The sequence below is a fragment of the Aotus nancymaae genome, unplaced genomic scaffold, assembly GCF_030222135.1.
Source record: "Aotus nancymaae isolate 86718 unplaced genomic scaffold, 86718_ANA_hifiasm-v0.15.2.pri h1tg000014l, whole genome shotgun sequence".
Lineage (NCBI taxonomy): Eukaryota > Metazoa > Chordata > Mammalia > Primates > Aotidae > Aotus > Aotus nancymaae.
This window is the reverse complement of record NW_026988425.1, coordinates 33,932,188-33,952,202: the sequence shown is the minus strand read 5'-3', so window position 1 is coordinate 33,952,202 and position 20,015 is coordinate 33,932,188. Positions and strand designations below refer to the sequence as shown.

The 20,015-nt window shown below is 41.4% G+C and overlaps 1 protein-coding gene across 6 annotated transcripts in view; it reads right to left on the bottom strand.

Moving 5' to 3' along the window:
* The window catches only part of RAI14 (retinoic acid induced 14), a 188,169-nt gene that overhangs the window by 25,981 nt on the left and 142,173 nt on the right, over window positions 1-20,015 (bottom strand). For all 6 annotated transcript variants that reach the window (XM_021671870.2, XM_021671869.2, XM_021671872.2 and 3 more), the window contains 2 exons: window positions 12,454-12,542; window positions 1,219-1,283 (listed from right to left, as the gene is read on the bottom strand). In XM_021671870.2, the coding sequence (XP_021527545.2) occupies window positions 1,219-1,283; window positions 12,454-12,542 (154 nt within the window). The remainder of the gene's footprint in view (window positions 1-1,218; window positions 1,284-12,453; window positions 12,543-20,015) is intronic.

The following is a 20,015-nucleotide window of genomic DNA, read 5'->3' as shown; positions in this document are numbered from 1 at the left end:
AATGCATTTGCATAACCAGATATAAGATTACATTAGAGACTAGAATATCTGGTTATTGCCCACGAGAACATCCAGCTTGTCAGGTTAATTCTTCCTTAAACTCAGAGCCAGATGCAAAGTCTGGATAGCCAAGCCAGAATGGGAATGGAGATTTCAAACATAAATAAATTACTTAAAAATTGAGGTAGGGCCAAGGGTATGGAAGCAGAGCAATGATTTTCACTTATCCGTAGTGTTTGGTCCCAGAGAAGGCAGGGAAGAAAAGTTCTATTTCAATTGTCTTCAGAGGGAAGTCTCATAATATGACATCACAGACATTGATCTATTTTTCTTGAATTTAGCTTCAAAGACCTGTTAAGGTTAAGCATTCTTGGAACTGGCAGTAGCTTGCATCACATAACGCAAGAAAGAAGCTCTGTGATCAACAGAGCAGGACAAGCTGAAGAATGTGACCACATTTCTGCATTGGAATTTCAAAGCCAAATTAAAGCAAGATGCTGGGTCCTAAATAGTGCTTGTGGAGGCCAAGACAACAGCTCAACAGAACAGATAGTACAACCAAACACGTATTTTATTGCTCTATGCTGTTCCTGAGAACAGCCAGCTTGCATCAACTGGATGTTACCGCATGGACAGCTATTGGGAGTTCATTACATATTCATCTTTAAAGATTTATAGAAGTCGTCATTTTAAGGGATCGTTATAAACTTCCTGGCAAGATTACTGAACCAGGGAGTTGGCTTAAAATTATAAAGAAGAATAAAACCAAGGACTTAAACAAAACCCAAGAACTAAAGTCATCAAGTTACATATAAGAAAATAATGGTTGAAATTTTGCTTCTCAAAGAAGAGCTGCATTCTACTGATGATTTAACAATACTAGGATACTGGAGATCCTGTGTGGTAAGAATCTCCAGCAGCTTAGAAACTGATATTTAGAGGGCATAAGTCCTTCAGCAAAGAAAAGGAGGAACCAAATAAAGGGGAGAAAAAGGCTGGATCCCAAAAAAGACACTCCAGTTTTGATTAGATCCTCTTCTCTTCCAGTGGAGTTGCTATGGAAACAATCATTTTGATCATGAAGCTTCTTAGGAAACACAGGCCTTGGGACAGTATTTAAAGGAGTGTGTACGGAGGGTGTGTTTGTTCTTTCACAGACAAGATTACTTTAAGTTGTAAAACTGACACATTTATAATTCTAAGTTGTCACCACCTTACCTGAAGGAGCTTCCTGATGCATTCATGGTGGCTGTTCTTGGCTGCGAGATGTAAGGCGCTGTGTCCTAAATGGATTTTTTTCAAATAATAAAAAAAAAAGGCCACACTTTAAAAAATATTTTTCTTATCTGTGAGAAGACAGCTATAAGGAAATAAATTTTTCTCCAAAAAAGATGGAACTGTGGGTTTTTTTTTTTTTTTTTTTTTTTGAGACAAGGTCTCACTCTGTCACCCAGGCAGGAGTACAGTGATGTGATCATGGCTCTTTGCAGCCTCAACCTTGTGGCCTAAAGTGATTCTCCCACCTCAGCCTCCCAAGGAGCTGGGATTGGGTGATTTTTATATTTTTTGTAGAGATGAGGTTTTGCCATGTGGCCCAGGCTGGTCTCAAACTCCTGAGCTCAAGCGATCCTCCTGCCTTGGCCTCTCAAAGTGCTGGGATTACAGGTGTGAGCTACTGTGCCAGGGTTGGAACTGTTATTCTTGAGAGCAGGAGAATCGAGCATCCCCCATCCCACCTACTGGATGACATTCACAGGCTCCGACTGCTGTTCTATCGGGGTGCAAAGCAGCTCCAGGCTAGACGCCTGCAGTGGACTCATGATAATGCAGCTCAGCAGCTCTGCTTTCAGCTTCAATATGTTTGCCAAATGTTCTGTGTCCACAAGATCCATGCCAGGCTACGCCCACCACAGGCTGAGGAATCCAATGAAAGCAACCCACAAGCCAGCAGAATACATCAAAGATCCACACACTTCAGCCCCTACTATTGACATCTCAGTTCCCTCTCCTCTCATTGTACTCCAGTCCTGAATGGAAATTATCTGGAGTTTTCTGATTTTCAAAGTTCTTATATAGAAGAAGGGTGAGAGTTGTAAAATTCTCAACGAGGCTTTTCCTGACTTTCTTGTTTCAAATTCCAATTTCTCCCCAACTCTTTTATCCCCACTCCCTGCTTTATTTCTCTATACAGACACACACTTATATAGTTAACTGTTTTTCCCCCTACGAGAATGTAAGCGCAGCGAGGACAGGAACCGCTGTTGATTCCCTGCTGTATCTCTAGTATCTACAACACCGCTGCTGCACAATAGGCTCTCAATACATTTCTGTCCATCTGAATTAGAGGGTATGCTAATTTCAAATGTCTGGATTGGGGGACCTGGGGAAAGGGTGAGAACAGAGGACCTGACCACTGCCAGACAACCCAGCACACCTAGTAAACTCTTAATCCTGGATTTCCCAAGCGATTGGACCCAATATAACACCTGTAAATAATGCCCATACTTTAGGACATGCTTAAAGCACGTTCTCAACCTCTGCACCATTGATCTTTTAAGCTGGGTAACTGCTGTGGGTGGTTATCCCATGCAGTACAGAATGTTAGGATGGCCTCTAACCAGTAGAGGTCCAAATGTGACAATCAAACTGGTTCATCAGAACCACTGACTTGGAGGAACAATTTTTTTGTGTGTGAGACAGTCTCACTCCGAAGCCCAGGCTGGAGTGGAATAGCACAAGCATAGCTCACTGTAGCTGAAATCTCCTGAGCTCCAGTGATCCTCCCGCCTCAGACTCCCTAGTAGCTGAGACCACAGGTGCACGCCACTACACTTGGCTAAATTTTTGTAGAGATGGGGGTTTCGCTATGTTGCCCAAGCTAATCTCAAACTCCTGGCCTCTAGCAATCTTCCTGCCTCAGCCTCACAAAATACAGGGATTACAGGCATGACCCACCATTCCTGGACAACAATTTCTTTATATGGTGGCCCAGGCCCCAAATACCTTTTTTTTGAGAGAGAGTCTCACTCTGTCGCCCAGGCTGGAGTGCAGTGGCGCGATCTAGGCTCACTGCAACCTCTGCCTCCCAGGTTCAAGCGATCCTCCTGCCTCAGTCTCCTGGGTAGCTGGGATTACAGGTGTATGCCACCATGCCCAGCTAATTTTTGTATTTTCAGTAGAGATGGGGTCTCACTATGTTGGCCAGTCTGGTCTCAAACTCCTGATCTCAGGTGATCCACCCACCTCAGTCTCCCAAAGTGCTGGGATTACAGGCATGAGCCTCTACACCCGGCCTCATTTCTTTTCTAAATCAGTCTTTATTTTGTAACACTGACCAGAAACCCACTAATTAGAGAATCATATAGCTGGGAAACACTGTATTTAAAAATTAGTGGGTCACAGGGCTATGGTTAATGGCACAAAAATGTGTAAAGTCAAAGGATCCGATTCCTTCTATTTTGAGTTCAGCTGTATGGAGAGATTTCCAGGGTAGGTATGAGGGAGAGTTGTTTCATCAGCATGAGATACTGAGAGACAGGAATCCCTCTGTCCTTTCCCAAAAGGAAGAGGATGAACAAAGTTTAAAAATGAAGGAAAAGAGATTCTTGGAAGTAAGAAGACGAAGATTTTCTCTTCCTTTCCTTCCTGTTATTATATGAGATCCCTCCTTCCAGGGTGTATGAAGCGTAACTGTGTAAGTTTAGTTACACGATGCATTAAATAGGCTTTGGTGGAGTAGCTTGGCCCTCCGACCATCACTTACACCACTGTTTCTACAGATAAGCACATTGTGAGTTTTAAACAAATGCCTTAAAAATGAGCTTTTGGAACACATCCTGATAGTAAGCTGGAGACTGTTTATGTTGTGCATGCGATGCATTAACTTGTCCCTGCTGTGGACAAAAGCTGCTCTGCATAAGTAGCACCCGCTGGAAAAAGACACAGCTCTCCAAAGACGAGATGGTTGGGAGACGTAAACAACTTATCGTAAAATAACAGGTTTTCTTTTTACTTTGAGTAAGTTTTCTAGTCAGAACTGGAATAAGTGCCAGGTTTCTATAGAGCAAAAATGCTTTTATATCCTAGACCTGTGATGTTTTTCTAACAAGCGGCACTAAAGTATTTTTCACTAAAAATCGTATCAAAATCCGATGATGTGTCATTCCCTTAACACTATTACACTGAAGTGAGATGTCTCTCATTGCTAATATTAACACAAAATTCTCTTTCCAAATGCAAAATTTTCTGGACAACATATTATGTTAGTGACAGAATCCAACCCTGATGAGACAATGCATCTCTGGCTGCCATATATCTGTGGATCTGTCTAGAGTATCAGGAAGCAATTTCCCTACGGGCAAATAACAAGGGCAATTCTAATTTAAGTGCATTCCTGCAGAATTCTGCCTGCAAATAAAAGACTAATGATATTTATAAATCAAGAGTCTTGGACTATAACAGGTAGTCTAAGAATCCTGTTACTTCAAGGCTGTCTGAGTAGAAGAGCCCAGCTGCTCTGGCCATAGGGCACCTTTCCCTAAAACTACCTCAGACCATGAGCATGTATTCAATTCTTAAAACTGGAAAAAAGAGGAATAATTAAGTAATATCATAGAGGAATCATCAATGGGCCTATGAAGATACTTTTCAAGTATATGTGAAAAATGTTAAAATCAGTGAAATCATAGGATACAAAGATATGGCTAACAAATACCAAAAGGTGAATGTTTCTTAAATAGTTAGAAATAAACTATTTCTGGCTGGGCACAGTCTGTAATCTCAACACTTTGGGAGGCAGAGGTGGGTGGATCATGAGGTCAAGAGTTCGAGACCAGCCTGGCCAACACAGTGAAACCCTGTCTCTACTAAAAATAAAAAAAAATAAAAATAGCTGGGCATGGTGGTGCATGCCTGTAATCTCAGCTACTAGGGAGGCTGAGACAGGAGGTGGAGGTTGCACTGAGCTGAGATTGTGCTACTGCACTGCAGCCTGGGAACAGAGCAAGACTCTTTTCCAAGAAAAACAAAAAAACAAAACTGTTTCTTAAATAGTTTCAGATCATAATATAGAAACATTTAAAAATAAAGATCATTAAATGACCCTCAACTGATAAGGTTTAAGATATTTTCTTAAAAAGCAGAGTTTCAGAATGCAGAATATGTTTAAAGAACAAAGTATAAATCGATTTTTTTATTTACAATTTTAACTATATTTAAACACATTTTTAGAAATCCTCATCTTCACATCAGCTTCTATCAATGAAGCACAAGTCCATTCACCTTGTCGTAGTTCCAGCAGAGAGAAAATCTGATTATAAAATATTTGTTTTTAATAACCATTCTTAACAATATGAAATTATCCCTTAGGTTCTCCTTACTTTAAAAGTACAATGTAGATCTGAGGCCAGGTGTGGTGGCTCACACCTATAATCCCAGCACTTTGGGAGACCGAGGCAGGTGGATCTCAGCCCAGGAGCTCCAAGACCAGCCTGTGCAACATGGCAAAACCCCATCTGTACAAAAAAATACATAATTAGCTGGGTGTGATGGCGTATGCCTGTAGTCCCAGCTACTTAGGAGGCTGAGAGGTGGGAAGATCACTTGAGCTCCAGACTGGGGGACACAGCGAAAACTCTGTGTCAAAAAAAAAAAAAAAAGACGTGCATAGCGTTTTACATAGACACAAAAGATGCTTTTGGGTGTATTAAATTTTATTTTATTCTAAAAATAGAGACAGAGTTTTGCATGTTGCTCAGGCTAGTCTTGAACTCCTGGGCTCCAGTGCTCCTCCTGCCTCAGTCTCTCAAAATGTTGGGATTACAGGCGTGAGCCACCGTGCCTGGCCTATGAGTATCATTGGAAATATTGTCATGGCCAGATAGGTATGGTGGCTCACACCTGTAATCCTAGCACTTTGGGAGGCTGAGGTGGGTGGATTGCTTGAGCCCAGAAGTTTGAGACCAGCCTGGGCAACATGGTGAAACCCCATCTCTGCTAAAATTACAAAAATTAGTGGGGGGTGGTGGCGCATGCCTGTAATCCCAGCTGCTCAGGAGGCTGAGGTGGGAGAATCACTCGAACCCTGGAGGCAGAAGTTACAGTGAGCTGAGATCGCGCCACTGCACTCCAGCCTGGATGACAGAGTAAGACTCTGTTTCAAAAAAAAAAAAAAAGATACTGAAATATTCTCGTGGCCAAGTTATGCTGATCATAATATATGGTTGGCCCTTTTGACCTCTCCACACACGAGTTAATAGCAAATATATTATCATAAATCATGAATTTAGGCCGGGCGCGGTGGCTCAAGCCTGTAATCCCAGCACTTTGGGAGGCCGAGGCGGGTGGATCACGAGGTCGAGAGATCGAGACCATCCTGGTCAACATTGTGAAACCCCGTCTCTACTAATACAAAAAAATTAGCTGGGCACGGTGGCGCGTGCCTGTAATCCCAGCTACTCAGGAGGCTGAGGCAGGGGAATTGCCTGAACCCAGGAGGCGGAGGTTGCGGTGAGCCGAGATCACGCCATTGCACTCCAGCCTGGGTAACAAGAGCGAGACTCCGTCTCATAAAAAAAAAAAAAAAAAAAAAAAAAAAAAAATCATGAATTTATTGCAGTTATATTTGAGAACACCACATACTCTAAAGTGCCTGAGTTTTAGGGTGAATACTACCTTTTGTGCCTTCACACAGTGTCAAATTTGAGTGGGATTAAAGGGCATCATGGAAGAGAAGGCCACCCCAAAATCAAAACGAAAGCAAAACCAGCAACTGGAGATGCGAGGGATGAGTACGGGCTCATCAGTTTTCCTCCTTCTAAGGATTCATATTTTCATATTTGAGCCTCTCACTCTCCTAAATCTCTTTTCTAAGAAAAGAAGTTTTATTAGCAAAGTCAAGTGTGCAAAAGGATCAGAGAACACTCAAGACGTGAGTGGAAGAGAAACTGCAAATCATCCTTTAATCTCTGTTTCTACCTCCTTCTATAGCAAAACCTTTCATTCTTAACTGGAAAAATGGCTGCCCAGAAGTTCCCAGCTACCCATAAAGCCAGATGTGGCTACAGACCACGTTCTGTGCATCAGTGGATCTGGGTGGAAATATGTAGGTGCAGTGTGTGGGCCACACTAGCTTTCTTCTGCTGGGACACAGGCTCTGGGGAGTCATCCTGGACCACTGGGACCCAGTAACACCGTAGATGGCAGAGCAACAAGGTGAAGGTGCCCAGGTCCCCAAGGTGTGGGGCAGAGCTGCCTTACCCACGTGGGACTCACCTGAGAGAAATACAATGCTATCTTGTTTGAGTCCCTCTTATTTAGGAATTCTATCACATAGTGTCTGATGTATATGCTTGTTAAAAAGGGAGTCTGAAAGCTAGTGCCTGTGGCAATGCTTGTATTTAATCCTATCTCATACTCCAGGGTGCTAAATGCAAGCATTAAAAAAAAAAAAAAAAAGCCCAGGAGTCTTTTTTTTTTTTTTTTTTGAGACGGAGTTTCGCTCTTGTTACCCAGGCTGGAGTGCAATGGCGCGATCTTGGCTCACCGCAACCTCTGCCTCCTGGGTTCAGGCAATTCTCCTGCCTCAGCCTCCCGAGTAGCTGGGATCTTGCCTATTCTTAACACGATGAAGAACAAGAGCAACAAGCAATGAAAAATGCCAGACACACAACGTGAGTCTAGTTCAGAGATGGTCCAGTGAGTCTGGGAGCTGATTTTCCCATCTGATCATGATATGCCTGTGGTGCTAGTTGGCAAACTAGCAATTAAGAAATAGGGGAGGCCAGGCACGGTGGCTCGTGCCTGTAATCCAGAACTTTGGGAGGCCAAGGTGGGCAGATCACTTAAGGTCAGGAATTTGAGACCAGCTTGGCCAACAGGGTGAAATCCCATCTCTACTAAAAATACAAAAAATTAGCCAGGCGTGGTGGTGCATGCCTGTAATCCTAGCTACTTGGGAAGCTGAGGCAGAAGAACCACGTGAACCTGGAAGGCAGAGGTTGTTGCAGTGAGCCAAGACTGTGCCACTGCACTCCAGCCTGGGTGACAGAGCGAGATTCCATCTTTTCTTTTTTTTTTAAAGGGGAATGGGGGAAAACCCAGAAATCAAAAACATAAGTCATGTTCTTAAGTATTTCCTTTGAATTTTCTTTTTTGATTTGTAGAATGAGAACAGTTGGTATGGTCACTGAAAATCTTTTTTTTTTAAAGATGTAAAACCTTTCAACAGCCCAATATGTACAAGATGATAAACACGATCTGGGTGGAGTAGCAACAATCATGATAATACAGTAGGGATATACAGTGAGCACTTACGTGAGCCTGACACTGCTAAGATGCCCATACCAACCAGCTCACTTAAGCCTCAAACCTCAAGGCTATCTAAAATGACATGACTTTTGATGCTGGACTATGACCACATCCAAAGCCTTATCTTCTGACATCGTTTTGTTCCAAAATTGCTTGTAAAACATCCATAAAAATTCTCAGACTTCCAAGCATTTCATACGGAAAGAGCTTTTTTTTTTTTTTTGAGATGGAGTCTCTCTCTGTCGCCAGGCTGGAGTGCAATGACTCGATCTTGGCTCACTGCCACCTCTGCCTCCCAGGTTCAAGTGATTCTCCTGCCTCAGCCTCCTGAGTAGCTGGGATTACGGGCATGTGCCACCAAGCCCAGCTTATTTTTGTATTTTTAGTAGAGACAGGGTTTCACCATGTTGGCCAGAATGGTCTCGATCTCTTAATCTTGGGATCTGCCTGCCTTGGCCTCCTGTGCTGGGATTACAGGCGTGAGCCACTGCACCTGGCCAGAAAGATGGCTTTTAAAAATGCTTACAGATTCTTGCTTCTATAACTTAAATCCAGTCAAAAGTTTAAAAAGTAGGAAACTATACCAATTCGACCATCCTGTAGACATTAATCATGGATAAAAAGAGCCAGTGTAATAGATTTTGAAAAGTGGTCGTGTGTGTGTTTTGTTTTTCAAAATTTCTACAGGGTAGGATGATTTATGGCAACATGTCTTTGTAGCAGTTCTCACTGGGTGTTGAGATTGAAGGTGACTGCATCTCAGTAATAACGTGGCAAAACTTAAGGTAGGTTGACTGAAAAGACAATACCTGTAAAAGTTAAGCCATTTAATCCATCCCCTAACCACCACAACAAATGTTTAGGACTAGTGATGACCACGAAGACACTGCTGCTCATGCAGCCTCATTCCTCCCTTGTATTCAGATATGCTTTCTAGAGAGGGAGAGTGAGCAGATGGGTATGACAGCCAACAGGTAAGACACAGGCATGGGCAATAAAAAGCCATTACAATTTTACCCGTTTATTGGAACAGAAAAAATGAGAAGCATTTTTCTAGATGCATTTTTTTTCCATGCAGTGTTCTCCTTCTCTTGTTCCTGTGTTCTCTTTGCATGCTTTCAAGAAAGCATGGGAAGATGCCGGTATCTCATTCAGACCAAAGCAAAACAAAGCCCAAGGACCGAAGTGCCAGCATCATTGCTAAAAATGTTAGGTGAGAGGGAAGCGATGGAAACTCTGAGACATCTTCAACCCACGGAATATCCTGTGGCCACAAAGGGATGTGGATCCCACCAATTTCAATTGGTTCCCACTGACCAATCCTGGGAAATATCCAGGCTGTGTCTGCAGCACTCCCTCCACTGCTGCTTCTTAGAGATGGTGCATCTCAGTCTGTAGGAAGTGGGTGCTGCTCTGGGGCAGTTTTTCTGCCCAGCACTGCACCAGCCTCTCAGGAACCAGGTTAGGGCTCTCATGGCAAATACGAGCTCTACCCACATGCTGTGATAGGGCCACAAAGAACTATGCTTCTTTCTTTTTTTTAAGAGCCTTTAATGGGGGCAATGAAACTGGTGGGATATTTATTAAATTAAATGTAGGATACAGAATTTATTATATAATGTGATCTCAAGCATGTAAAAATGTATTGGGAAAATCTGGAAGGAAATACAATAAAAAAATTTTTTTTCTTTCTGACAGGAGTAGGAACATGAGTTATCTTCTTCATAGTTTACTGTATTTCTCAACTTTTCTACAATGAGCATATATTTAAAAAAACTTACTTTGGCTGGGCACAGTGGCTCACCCCTATAATCACAGCACTTTGGGAGGCTGAGGCAGGTGGATCACCTGAGGTCAGGAGTTCAAGACCAGCCTGGCCAACATGGTGAAACCCCGTCTCTACTAGAAATACAAAACTTAGCTGGGTGTGATAGCAGGTGCCTATAATCCCAGCTACTCAGGAGGCTAAGGCAGGAGAATTGCTTGAACCCAAAAGGCAGAGGTTGCAGTGAGTAGAGATCATACCATTGCACTCCAGCCTGGGCAACAGAGTGAGACTCCGTCTTAAATACAAAAACAAAAAAAAAAAACCAACTTATTTTTCTCTATAATAAAAAGAGGTAAGGGAAGATTTTGGTTATGCTGAAAATAACTACAGTCCTGTCTAATCCATTTCTTAACATCAAGTACAATGAAACAAAACTCTACAATATACCACTTTATTCACTCTCAGCTATTGCTTTCAGATGATGTTTCTTAGAGGGAAATTTCCCCTACTTAAGCGGACATACATCTCATTAGCAGTATTTTAGCAAATCATACTGTACCATGTAGTTTTATGACATAACTTTAAGAGTAATGACAATTAACTTTAAAAACAAACACAATAATTGAGTCTTGAGATTAAAAATGACTTTAATTAGAACAACATAAATTAGTATTTCCCTCAAGGCAGTTTCGTAAGGAAACCATTTATCCCTCTACCGATGTTGCCATTTCTCAAAATATTTTTGGAACTTTCTGTGGAACTGCTCAGAAAAATCATTCTGTTATTTCAATCACTCCCTATTTTTGACCAAAAATGGTTTTACCAGTTTGACACATCATTTACCTGACTTGACATCAAATATTTTTAGGGCTCTTGGTTTGCCCTTAAAAAAAAACAAACAAAAACATTATCCTCAAAGGATAAAGATTCCCAACCCTGAGATTCTTTAAAGTCCACAAACAATGAAAACAATTCTAAACCTGTTTCCAACCCTATTTTGAGTAATGATAGCATTCCTGCAATACCTGGCTGATTCCCCAAGATGACTAGTCTGAAGAGGCCAATTTTGGAGGTGGGAGAAAAGGAAAGGATCCATTATAGGTTCATGAAAAGCCTAGAAAAAGGCAAGGGAGTAAGGCTGATTTTGTATCCCGGTAAACACTAATAAAAACCTATTAGAAACCAAAAATTCTCAAGTGCAATAGGGAAATGGAAAGCCATCAGTGGTTGCTTTGGTCCCTTAGGGTGGCCAGCAAGGGCAGAATCCCAAGCTGGAGACCTCAGGGGCTCCTTCTTAGAGAACAGGGTTTTATACAAGATAAGACTACACTAACTTTTCTCTCCATTTGCCTTCTTCATCATTTGTCAACATTGGCTTCACATTAGAATCAATCACCCAGGGAGCTTTAAAAAAAAAAAACCAGTTGACTGGCAACATCCAGAAAATGAAATCTGAATCTCAGAAGATCAAGTGTAGTGTAGTGTGTGTGTCTGTGTGTGTGTGTGTGTGTGTGACAGTGAGAGAGAGAGAGAGTGTGAGAGTGTGTGTGTGTGTGTGTGTGTGTGTGTGTGTACTGTTTATTCTCTTTTCCCTTCCTTCAAGTTCCCAGGTGAACTGGATGCCCTGAAGTACAGTAAGGGGTGAGAATCGCAGGCAGCTGGTTCAGATGAAGATCAAGTCTTTCATCTACAAAGCCTATCTCAGCTGATGAAATGAGCTCCTGAGTAACTCACTCCATTCATCACCTCACACTATGATTCATAAAAACAAAAATTAGGGGCAATTGCTTGGTCTATACATATAATCTTAGAATATAAAAAATGAGGATAAGAAGCATACAGTCTCTAGTTGACTAACCACATGTAAGATGAAAACACAGAAGTACAGCTATATAACGAAACCATGTCAGAGTCTAGTTATTGGAGGTGATTCTCTTTTCTTCTTTTGGACTCTAAATTTTATCTGTAGACTCTAATTATCATTATTATTATTACTGAGACAGAGTCTTGCACCGTTGCCCAGACTGGAGTGCAGTGGCACAATCTCAGCTCACTGCAACCTCTACCTCCTGGGTTCCAGCGATTCTTGTGCCTCAGCCTCCTGAGTAGCTGAGTAGCCGGAATTACAGGTGCATGCCACCATGCCTGGCTATTTTTTTTTTTTTTAATTTTTAGTAGAGATGGGGTTTTACCATGTTGGCCAGGCTGGCCTTGAACTCCTGGCCTCAAGAGATCCACCCATCTCAGCCTCTCAGAGTGCTGTAATTACAGGATGAGCCACCGCACCTGGCCTTACATTTTTCACAATGAATATGTATCACCTTTTGATACCTCATCCAGTGCTGGCCTGCTGGCTTATGAGATTAAAAACCACATACCGGTAGTATCTTGGGCTGTCACATCCACACCATGTGTAACCATGACCCTGAGGCATTCCACGTGTCCTTTTGCAGCAGCAAGATGAAAACTGGAAAGAGAAGTAAACACAATCTCCTTAAGATTTCTACTATTTAATGTTCATCTCCAACAAAGTGTTTTTTTTTTTCCTTTTCATATACACTTTCTCTTCCTTGAGCTCCACAAGCACTCACTGACTAGGCATTACTATCAACCTCATTTTAAAGAGGTGGAAACAGAGGCTCAGGAAGGTCTGATAATTTGCCCATTGACAGCTTTAGTTAAGTGATGGAACAGGAGTTTGGTCTTTCAACCCCAAAGACCAGGCTTGAAAAAAGTCAGATTCAGCCATATATTTGTCCTTTATGAAACAAGTCAGAAAGTCCCAACTAGACTGAATTTCTAAGTAGTGTATCTTTATCAATGTTTTCCTGTTGTCTAGTGTTTACACCATAGTTATTTTACCGTTTTAAAGTGATATGCTCTAAAAAGAAAATCTTGTCTAAGTCAAACAGTGGCCAGGTTTTTGGACAACTCAATGCCCACTGTTGAGTTGTAACTGAGTTACAACAGTTGCATGCAACATTTGATAAGTGTCTAATGTGGGTCAAGCATCTGACCACACGCTTTTATGCATTGTTTTTCATTCCTATGACAGCTCTTTAAGGTGAGTTCTATTACTGTCTCCATTAGATGTCAGGTGTCTACACTCTGGTGCAAACAGCATTAGAGAAATCCCACCATTAAGACTCCAGAACTCAATGACACTTGGGAGCATGAACCATGATCAGCACGTTTAGATTGGGCATTTGAGGAAAGGATAACATCCAAAAGCCAAGTCAATCATCCCTGCAGATCCTGGAGTGAAGAGCACTTTTGCATACAGAAAGAAGCAAAGCATAATTCCACTGGGCTGTCAGGCCCAGAGACCAAGATGGCTGCAAAATTTGGCCAGATTTCCCTTCTCTCAGTTGCTATCCTGTAGAGAGGTTAATGAGCCTTCTAGTTCTTCTCCTGCCTCAGTTGTGTTTTAAGGAGGTGCCCTCAGGATACCTCTCATGAAGTCCCTTAGTGTCTGTAGCTCCGAATTAATGCCCAGGTAATTTTCTCAAACTGGTAGGATCTGTCATTGAAGCCCAGGGTAACATTCAACTGGAAAGTCCCAGAGCTGATATTTAAACCCAAGCTGGTCTGATTCCAGACCTCTTCTCTTAATAACTTGGCTGAGTGAGGGGGACAGATCAACAAATAGGAAGACTTCAGTACTAGTTGCAAATCAGCCACAACATAATTATCTGTGTGTTTTAGGAAGTCATTTTCACCTCTCTGTACCTAAATTTTCTCCATTGTAAAGGCTGGGGATCAAGTCAAATAATTTCTAATGGTTCCCCTGGCTCTAACATTCTATTATTTTAGCCTACCTGGCTCTACTCACAGCGACTATTTCTGTATTCATGCAGCAATCTATCTATGTGTAATATCTATTTACAGTCAAAATTTATTTTATAAGTGATTTCACATTACAGTAAAACTTTGAGTGCATGTAATGATTTGAGAGTGTAGTGACTTGTTTTTTTTTTTTTAATTTCTTTTCTTTTCTTTTTTTTGAGACAGTCTCAGTCTGTCACCAAGGCTGGAGTGCAGTGGCACGATCTTGGCTCACTGCAAGGTTCAAGCGATTCTCCTGCCTCAGTCTCCCAAGTAACTGGAATTACAGGTGTATGCCACCACACCCAGCTGGTTTTTGTATTTTTAGCAGAGACAGGGTTTCACCATGTTGGCTAGGCTGGTCTCAAACTCCCGACCTCAGATGATCCACCTGCTTTGGTCTCCCAAAGTGCTGGGATTACAGGTGTAAGCCACTGCGCCCAGCCATAGTGACTTATTTAAATGGAATTCCTGATTCAGTGTAACTTCACCGAACTATATTAGCAGTACAATAATTCCTCCAATTCTCCACATTGTTGGGATAGCTTCATTTTACAGTAAGTTCACCTTTAAGCAGTAAGTCTTTTATTAATCTTGGTAGAAGGTTTCTAAAAGTTTCCCAGCCTTCATAATAGTACATGTAACATAATTAATTGCTCTTGGGAATATGGAGTCGCCTCAGTTATTGAATTGTGTGTTTAGGGATACTAACTGAAATGCCTCTGGATTACTAAGCCCTAAAATTGATTAATATTTAGCTTCTTAATGTCTCCGACCATCTCCTATGACAAGAGGAAAACTAAATCAAAGGTATCTAAACAAGACAGTAGCCATATACCATTCTAAAGATAAACATGCCAGAAAGTGTCTACTGTACATGTGCATATACACACCCCAATCAATTTATCTATATTTAACTTCTGATTGAAGTAAAACATGTAAAGAAGGCTACACATATAATTGCATAGCTTGCTAAATTTTTACAAATGAAATATTTTGCCTTCATACTAAAAAAAAACAAGAATGTGATCAAGAAACAGAATGTGATCAGTGTTGAGAAACATTAAGTTTACCCTGCCCCCATGGCTCCTCTGTGGAGGATACCTTTTAGTCTGTAATTAGTAGTAGGTGGGTAACAGCTGCGTACTTGGTCTATTCTTGAGTTATAAGTAAATGCAGAGCACCTGTGTATTAATAAGAATAACCTGTCTAAGAGCAAATACATGGGTGAGAATCTGCTGGGGGCCTTCAGCCTGGAGAGCTGTCAGCCCCAGGGGCTCTCAGGCTGTTGGTCCCCAGGATAGATGCATTCTTTTGTGTTATTTGGGTGTCTGCCTCTCAAATAGCTTCAGCGCCGCCTGGGTGGCGGTCTCTCGACCGAGCTGGTTCTCGGTAGGTCAGAGACCCCCAAAACCTTCCTCATAGCTCCTGCTAGCACCCCAGAAGTTCTCCATGTGCCCCTTCTAGTTACCAATCCCCTTCCCCATGTGCTATTTTTATTTTTTCTACTCTGAGGCTTCTTGGATTACCTCTGGATTAACAGTCTATTTATGGGTAGTTGGAACTGCAGACCATCTGACAGTGAAGCATTATGGTAAGCCACTCCTGTACATTGGTAAATGCAGTCTGACAAACATGATATGATATTCTATGAATGATTTGGGAAATGCAAAGCTGCAGGATCATCACTTGGAAGGTCCACAATCATTACAAGGCAGAAGTGAGGTGCTGGGAAGCTGCGCTCAATTTCCAACCCCACAAGAGAATTTTCTTAGATATGGCTTTGTAAAAGAAAATTCCTGATATCAACCTAAATTGATATATTTGATGGCTATATATTGATTGATAAATGTTATTGAGGGATGCAGTTAAAGCTTTATATGCATAATGCTTTAATTGTGTGTAATAGCGAGAGATTTTATTTTGCCCTGCCTTGCCCATTGAGTTTGAACAATAAGTGACTTTTTTTCTCTATTCTGGGGACTTTCCAACTATTATTCTTCAGAATGCTTGTGTCCTGCTGAGAAAACAGAATGATAGTCTTTTTCTAATTCATTATTTTCTCTTCATGTATTTTACCTAAAGCTGCATCACTTACTGCTCTTACATATAAAACGGACAAAGTACAAACAAATACAAATGACTAGAAACAGCTCATTCTATAAGGACAGATATTCCTGGCTTTGATTTTATACTGCATGCATCTAATACTGTATTTTCTGCTAGCAAAACCATTGCTAGTTCATGTGATTCAGCAGGAAAACTCTAACATCCAGGTGTTTGTTGTGTTCTGATGTCACACAAAAACATCTGCTCTGCTTTCTAAAACACACAGACAGAGGAGTGATTCTGAAAAGCAGGAAAGGCAAAAACTGATCATTTGAGCTAGAAGTGTATGATCCGTTTCTCCAGACAAGGAGCTCCACTGTGTATCATCGTTCCTCTCACTGGGTATGCACTTCTGGGAAATGGAAGCAAAGCCAAGAAACACAGCCTGCAAGTCTGCTCTTGGGGAGACAGTCACTAATGCTGTGCACTCTCTCTGCCCCTCCAGGTCTGCCCCTGGCTTTATCTCCAGGGTTGTGGCCCAGAGGCGGTCCCCCAGTGAACTGCATCCAAAGGGCTGCCCTGTGCTTTGGCTCCTGGTTGGGCTTGCCCGGTGAGAATGATGAAAGAGTTCAGGGCGTCACTCCTCCCCTCCTTCCCTGGCCACACCTTAGCAGTGGCTGCCTTCCTCTGTGAAGGCCACAGCTCTGCAAGCTGGCTCTCCCAAAGCCATAGCTGCAGCTGTCCCTCCTTGCTCCTTCAGGTCAAGAGTAGAAATAGATTCCCACTGTTGCCAGAATCCAGGGCAACATTCCCAACCTTACTGGTTTCCCTTAACCTGGTCACATATTTGTAAATAGTTCCTTTCTTTTTCTTTTTTCTTTTTTTTTTTTTTTGAGATGGAGTCTTGCTCTGTTGCCCAGGCTGGAGTACAATGGCGCAATCACAGCTCACTGCAGCCTCCACCTCCCAGGTTCAAGTGATTCTCCTGCCTGAGCCTCCTGAGTATCTGGGATTACAGACGCATGGCTATTATTTGATTAAATATTTCTAAGAGCCAATTCAGACTATTTTTTTTTAACTTTTAATTGCCACGTATAGTTGATTTGCTTATTTAATATATGGGCTTTGCGGCTAAAATGTAATGGGAGAATATACCATATAACTTTCTAATTCTATGGCATATAATAAGTGACTTATATCATATCATATAATATGATCTTAGGCCAAAGTAAAGGCCTGTTTAAAGAGTTCAACAATACACCTTTCCAAGCGTAAGAAAAACAAATGACTTAAGTGAGAGCCAACACACAGTCTAGAATGTCCCACTACTTAATAAAGAAATAGTAAAATTCAAACTTTTTATGGTGAACTTGGTTTTGAGAGAATAACCAACACCCCAAACAATACATATGGGCACCACACAACTGCTACAAAAACAAAATTAAAAAGCCATCAAACCTCACACAGTTTTTACCAACCCAACCATCCAGGTAATTTGTAAAACATAATCAAGGCTCTAAGAAAACATAAAAATGTATCAGCTCCTGAATGCTTCCATCATGCTGAGGTTTCATTCATTCTACTTGATGCAGACTCTAACAGAATTACTTAATTTTATCAGTCACTGGCATATTACTCATTAAAGTACATGCTAGATTTATGGTCTACAATTGGGAAATTCTTGATAAGTTCTGTGGGCATATCCTGTGTAATAACAAGGGTTCTTCAGTAATGAATTAGAAGTAAAATAAAATTTACTAAATATTCTATACTATATATACACACACGCACCCATGTACACACTATACATGCTATATATATAATACCCTGCACCATATTCTACTATTAAAAAATGTGCAGGCTAGGTTTAGAAAAAAAAAAAATAAGAAAAAAATAACTATCAAGGTACTTATTTTGATATACATTGCTCACTCTAACGCCTTAAATGTCTTACTTTTTATGATTCAGTAACGAATCATTGCCATAATTTTAGAAAATCATTTTACTACTTAACTTGGAACGTAGCATCTATAACTGAAAGAGTTTGCTCAATCAGTTATTACATAAAAGAAAACCAAAATGGTCAGTGTACTTTTTTAACTTTGTCCTGTTTTTATGAAAGGTGTGCAAATGCAGAAGAAATAGGCACAAATCAGACAATGAAATGACTGTCAGCAATTCTTTAACAACCCATCTCCTGCATATTACGAAAGCACTTACGTATTCAATCTGGATATCTTACACTTGAACAACCAACTACCAACAGAAAGAGCAGCCTCACTCTGTTTATTCCCCTCAGAGAGAAAGAAAGCTGCTAGAAATAGGAGCCCCGCCTCCTTTTTCTCTCATTCCCCCGCCCTATGCCTCGAAGCAGCTATTAATCAGAAGTGGAATAAACACGCAAGTAGAGAAGAACAGGGTGGGAAAACCATATTGTTGTTAACTTCTTTTCTATATCTAATTTGAATAACAAGTAGTCTTAACGTTTTAACTTCAGGAAGCTCTGGTTCTTATTCCTAATGTCTGTGATTTTGAAAAATTAAACAAAGCTTCCAACCTTATAGCTTTATTAAAGTTTAGAAGAGGGACAAAAACATCTAGTCAGGTAATAAAGTGTAACAAGAAGCAGGATATTTGGGAGTGCTTGTAACCTTAAGGGCTCAGACTAACTGGGTTTGAATCTATGCTTCCTTATTAGGCTCTGTCTCAGCTTTCACATCAGTAAACTGGATTGTGGGGAATACATGAATTATTTGTAAAGCACTTAGTAAAGTGTGAAGCATGAAATAAACACTCAAAACATGCCACCAATTATTGTATCCTCACCAACACAAGGCCAGGCACAGAGTCTGTGACTTGTTGCTTAATAAAAGGAATCGTTTCAATGTTCAGAAAGGACACAGTAGCAGAAGTTAAATCAGAACCACCACTGCTTAAAAAACAGAGGGGAAAAGAGGGTTAAAAGCTATGTGTGTTTCCATTGAATGGAAACTTGGGAACAAAGTCATAGACAAGTAGCAAACCACAAAAAACCATCCAACACCAGCCTTGTCTAACGCCCCACTTGAGTAGCTAACATTCTGGCACCTCTCACGGAAGTGATCATCCCCAAAGCAGAGTTTGGTAGCAGCAAGTCATTAACATTTAGCCTCGGAATGTGAACCAGAAGCACAGCCAACTTGGAATAAGATACTCAAGTGGAAAGTTAGGTTCTGTTGGGTCGAAAAACATGACCAGTCAGTGACAGAACCTGACTTGTAGATGATGGTGAGATTTCCATTCTTACGTATGCAGTGACTGATAAATGTCAGCATCCTCGCGGGCTAGGGCTGCTCTATCTAGATGGCAGGCAGGGTCATCTCAGGCTTAGGAAGCAGATGGTGCCCCAGGCCAGCACATGACTCATTAAGAACATGACTGGTGCCCTCTGATGGCCTGTGTCTTGGATAGCTGACAACTCTCTCTAAATAAAAGAGAGCCTGCAGATTAGGATGGGGTAGAGGGCCAAGGCAGTACATTGATAAAACTTACCTGTCCCCCTCTTTAAACGTAGTTTCTTTTTTTTCTGGAGAGAGAGTCTCGCTCTGTTGCCCAGACTAGAGTGCAGTAGCTCAATCTTAGCTCACTACAACCTGCACTTCCTGAGTTCAAGTGATTCTTGTGCCTCAGCTTCCCAAGTAGCCGGGATTACAGGTGTGCACCACCATGCCTGGCTACTTTTAGTGTTTTGACAAAGACAGGGTTTCACCATGTTGACCAGGCTGGTCTGGAACTCCTGACCTCAAGTGATCTGCCCGTCTCAGCCTCCCAAAGTGCTGGGATTACGGGTGTGAGCCACCACACCCAGCCAAACATGGTATTCCTAACAATGTTAATTCTAAGGCATTGGAATTAAGTATGGTATCATTTTGATATTTCTATAGTTGTATATTTTTACAAGTACTGCTACTTCTACAGCTAAAAGTATTCATTCATATATTTACTGTAATATTAGGGTATCTATGTGTGAGACATGGTTCTAAGGTCCTGCCTTAATGGAGCTTGGCTTTTAGCAGGAAGACTAAAG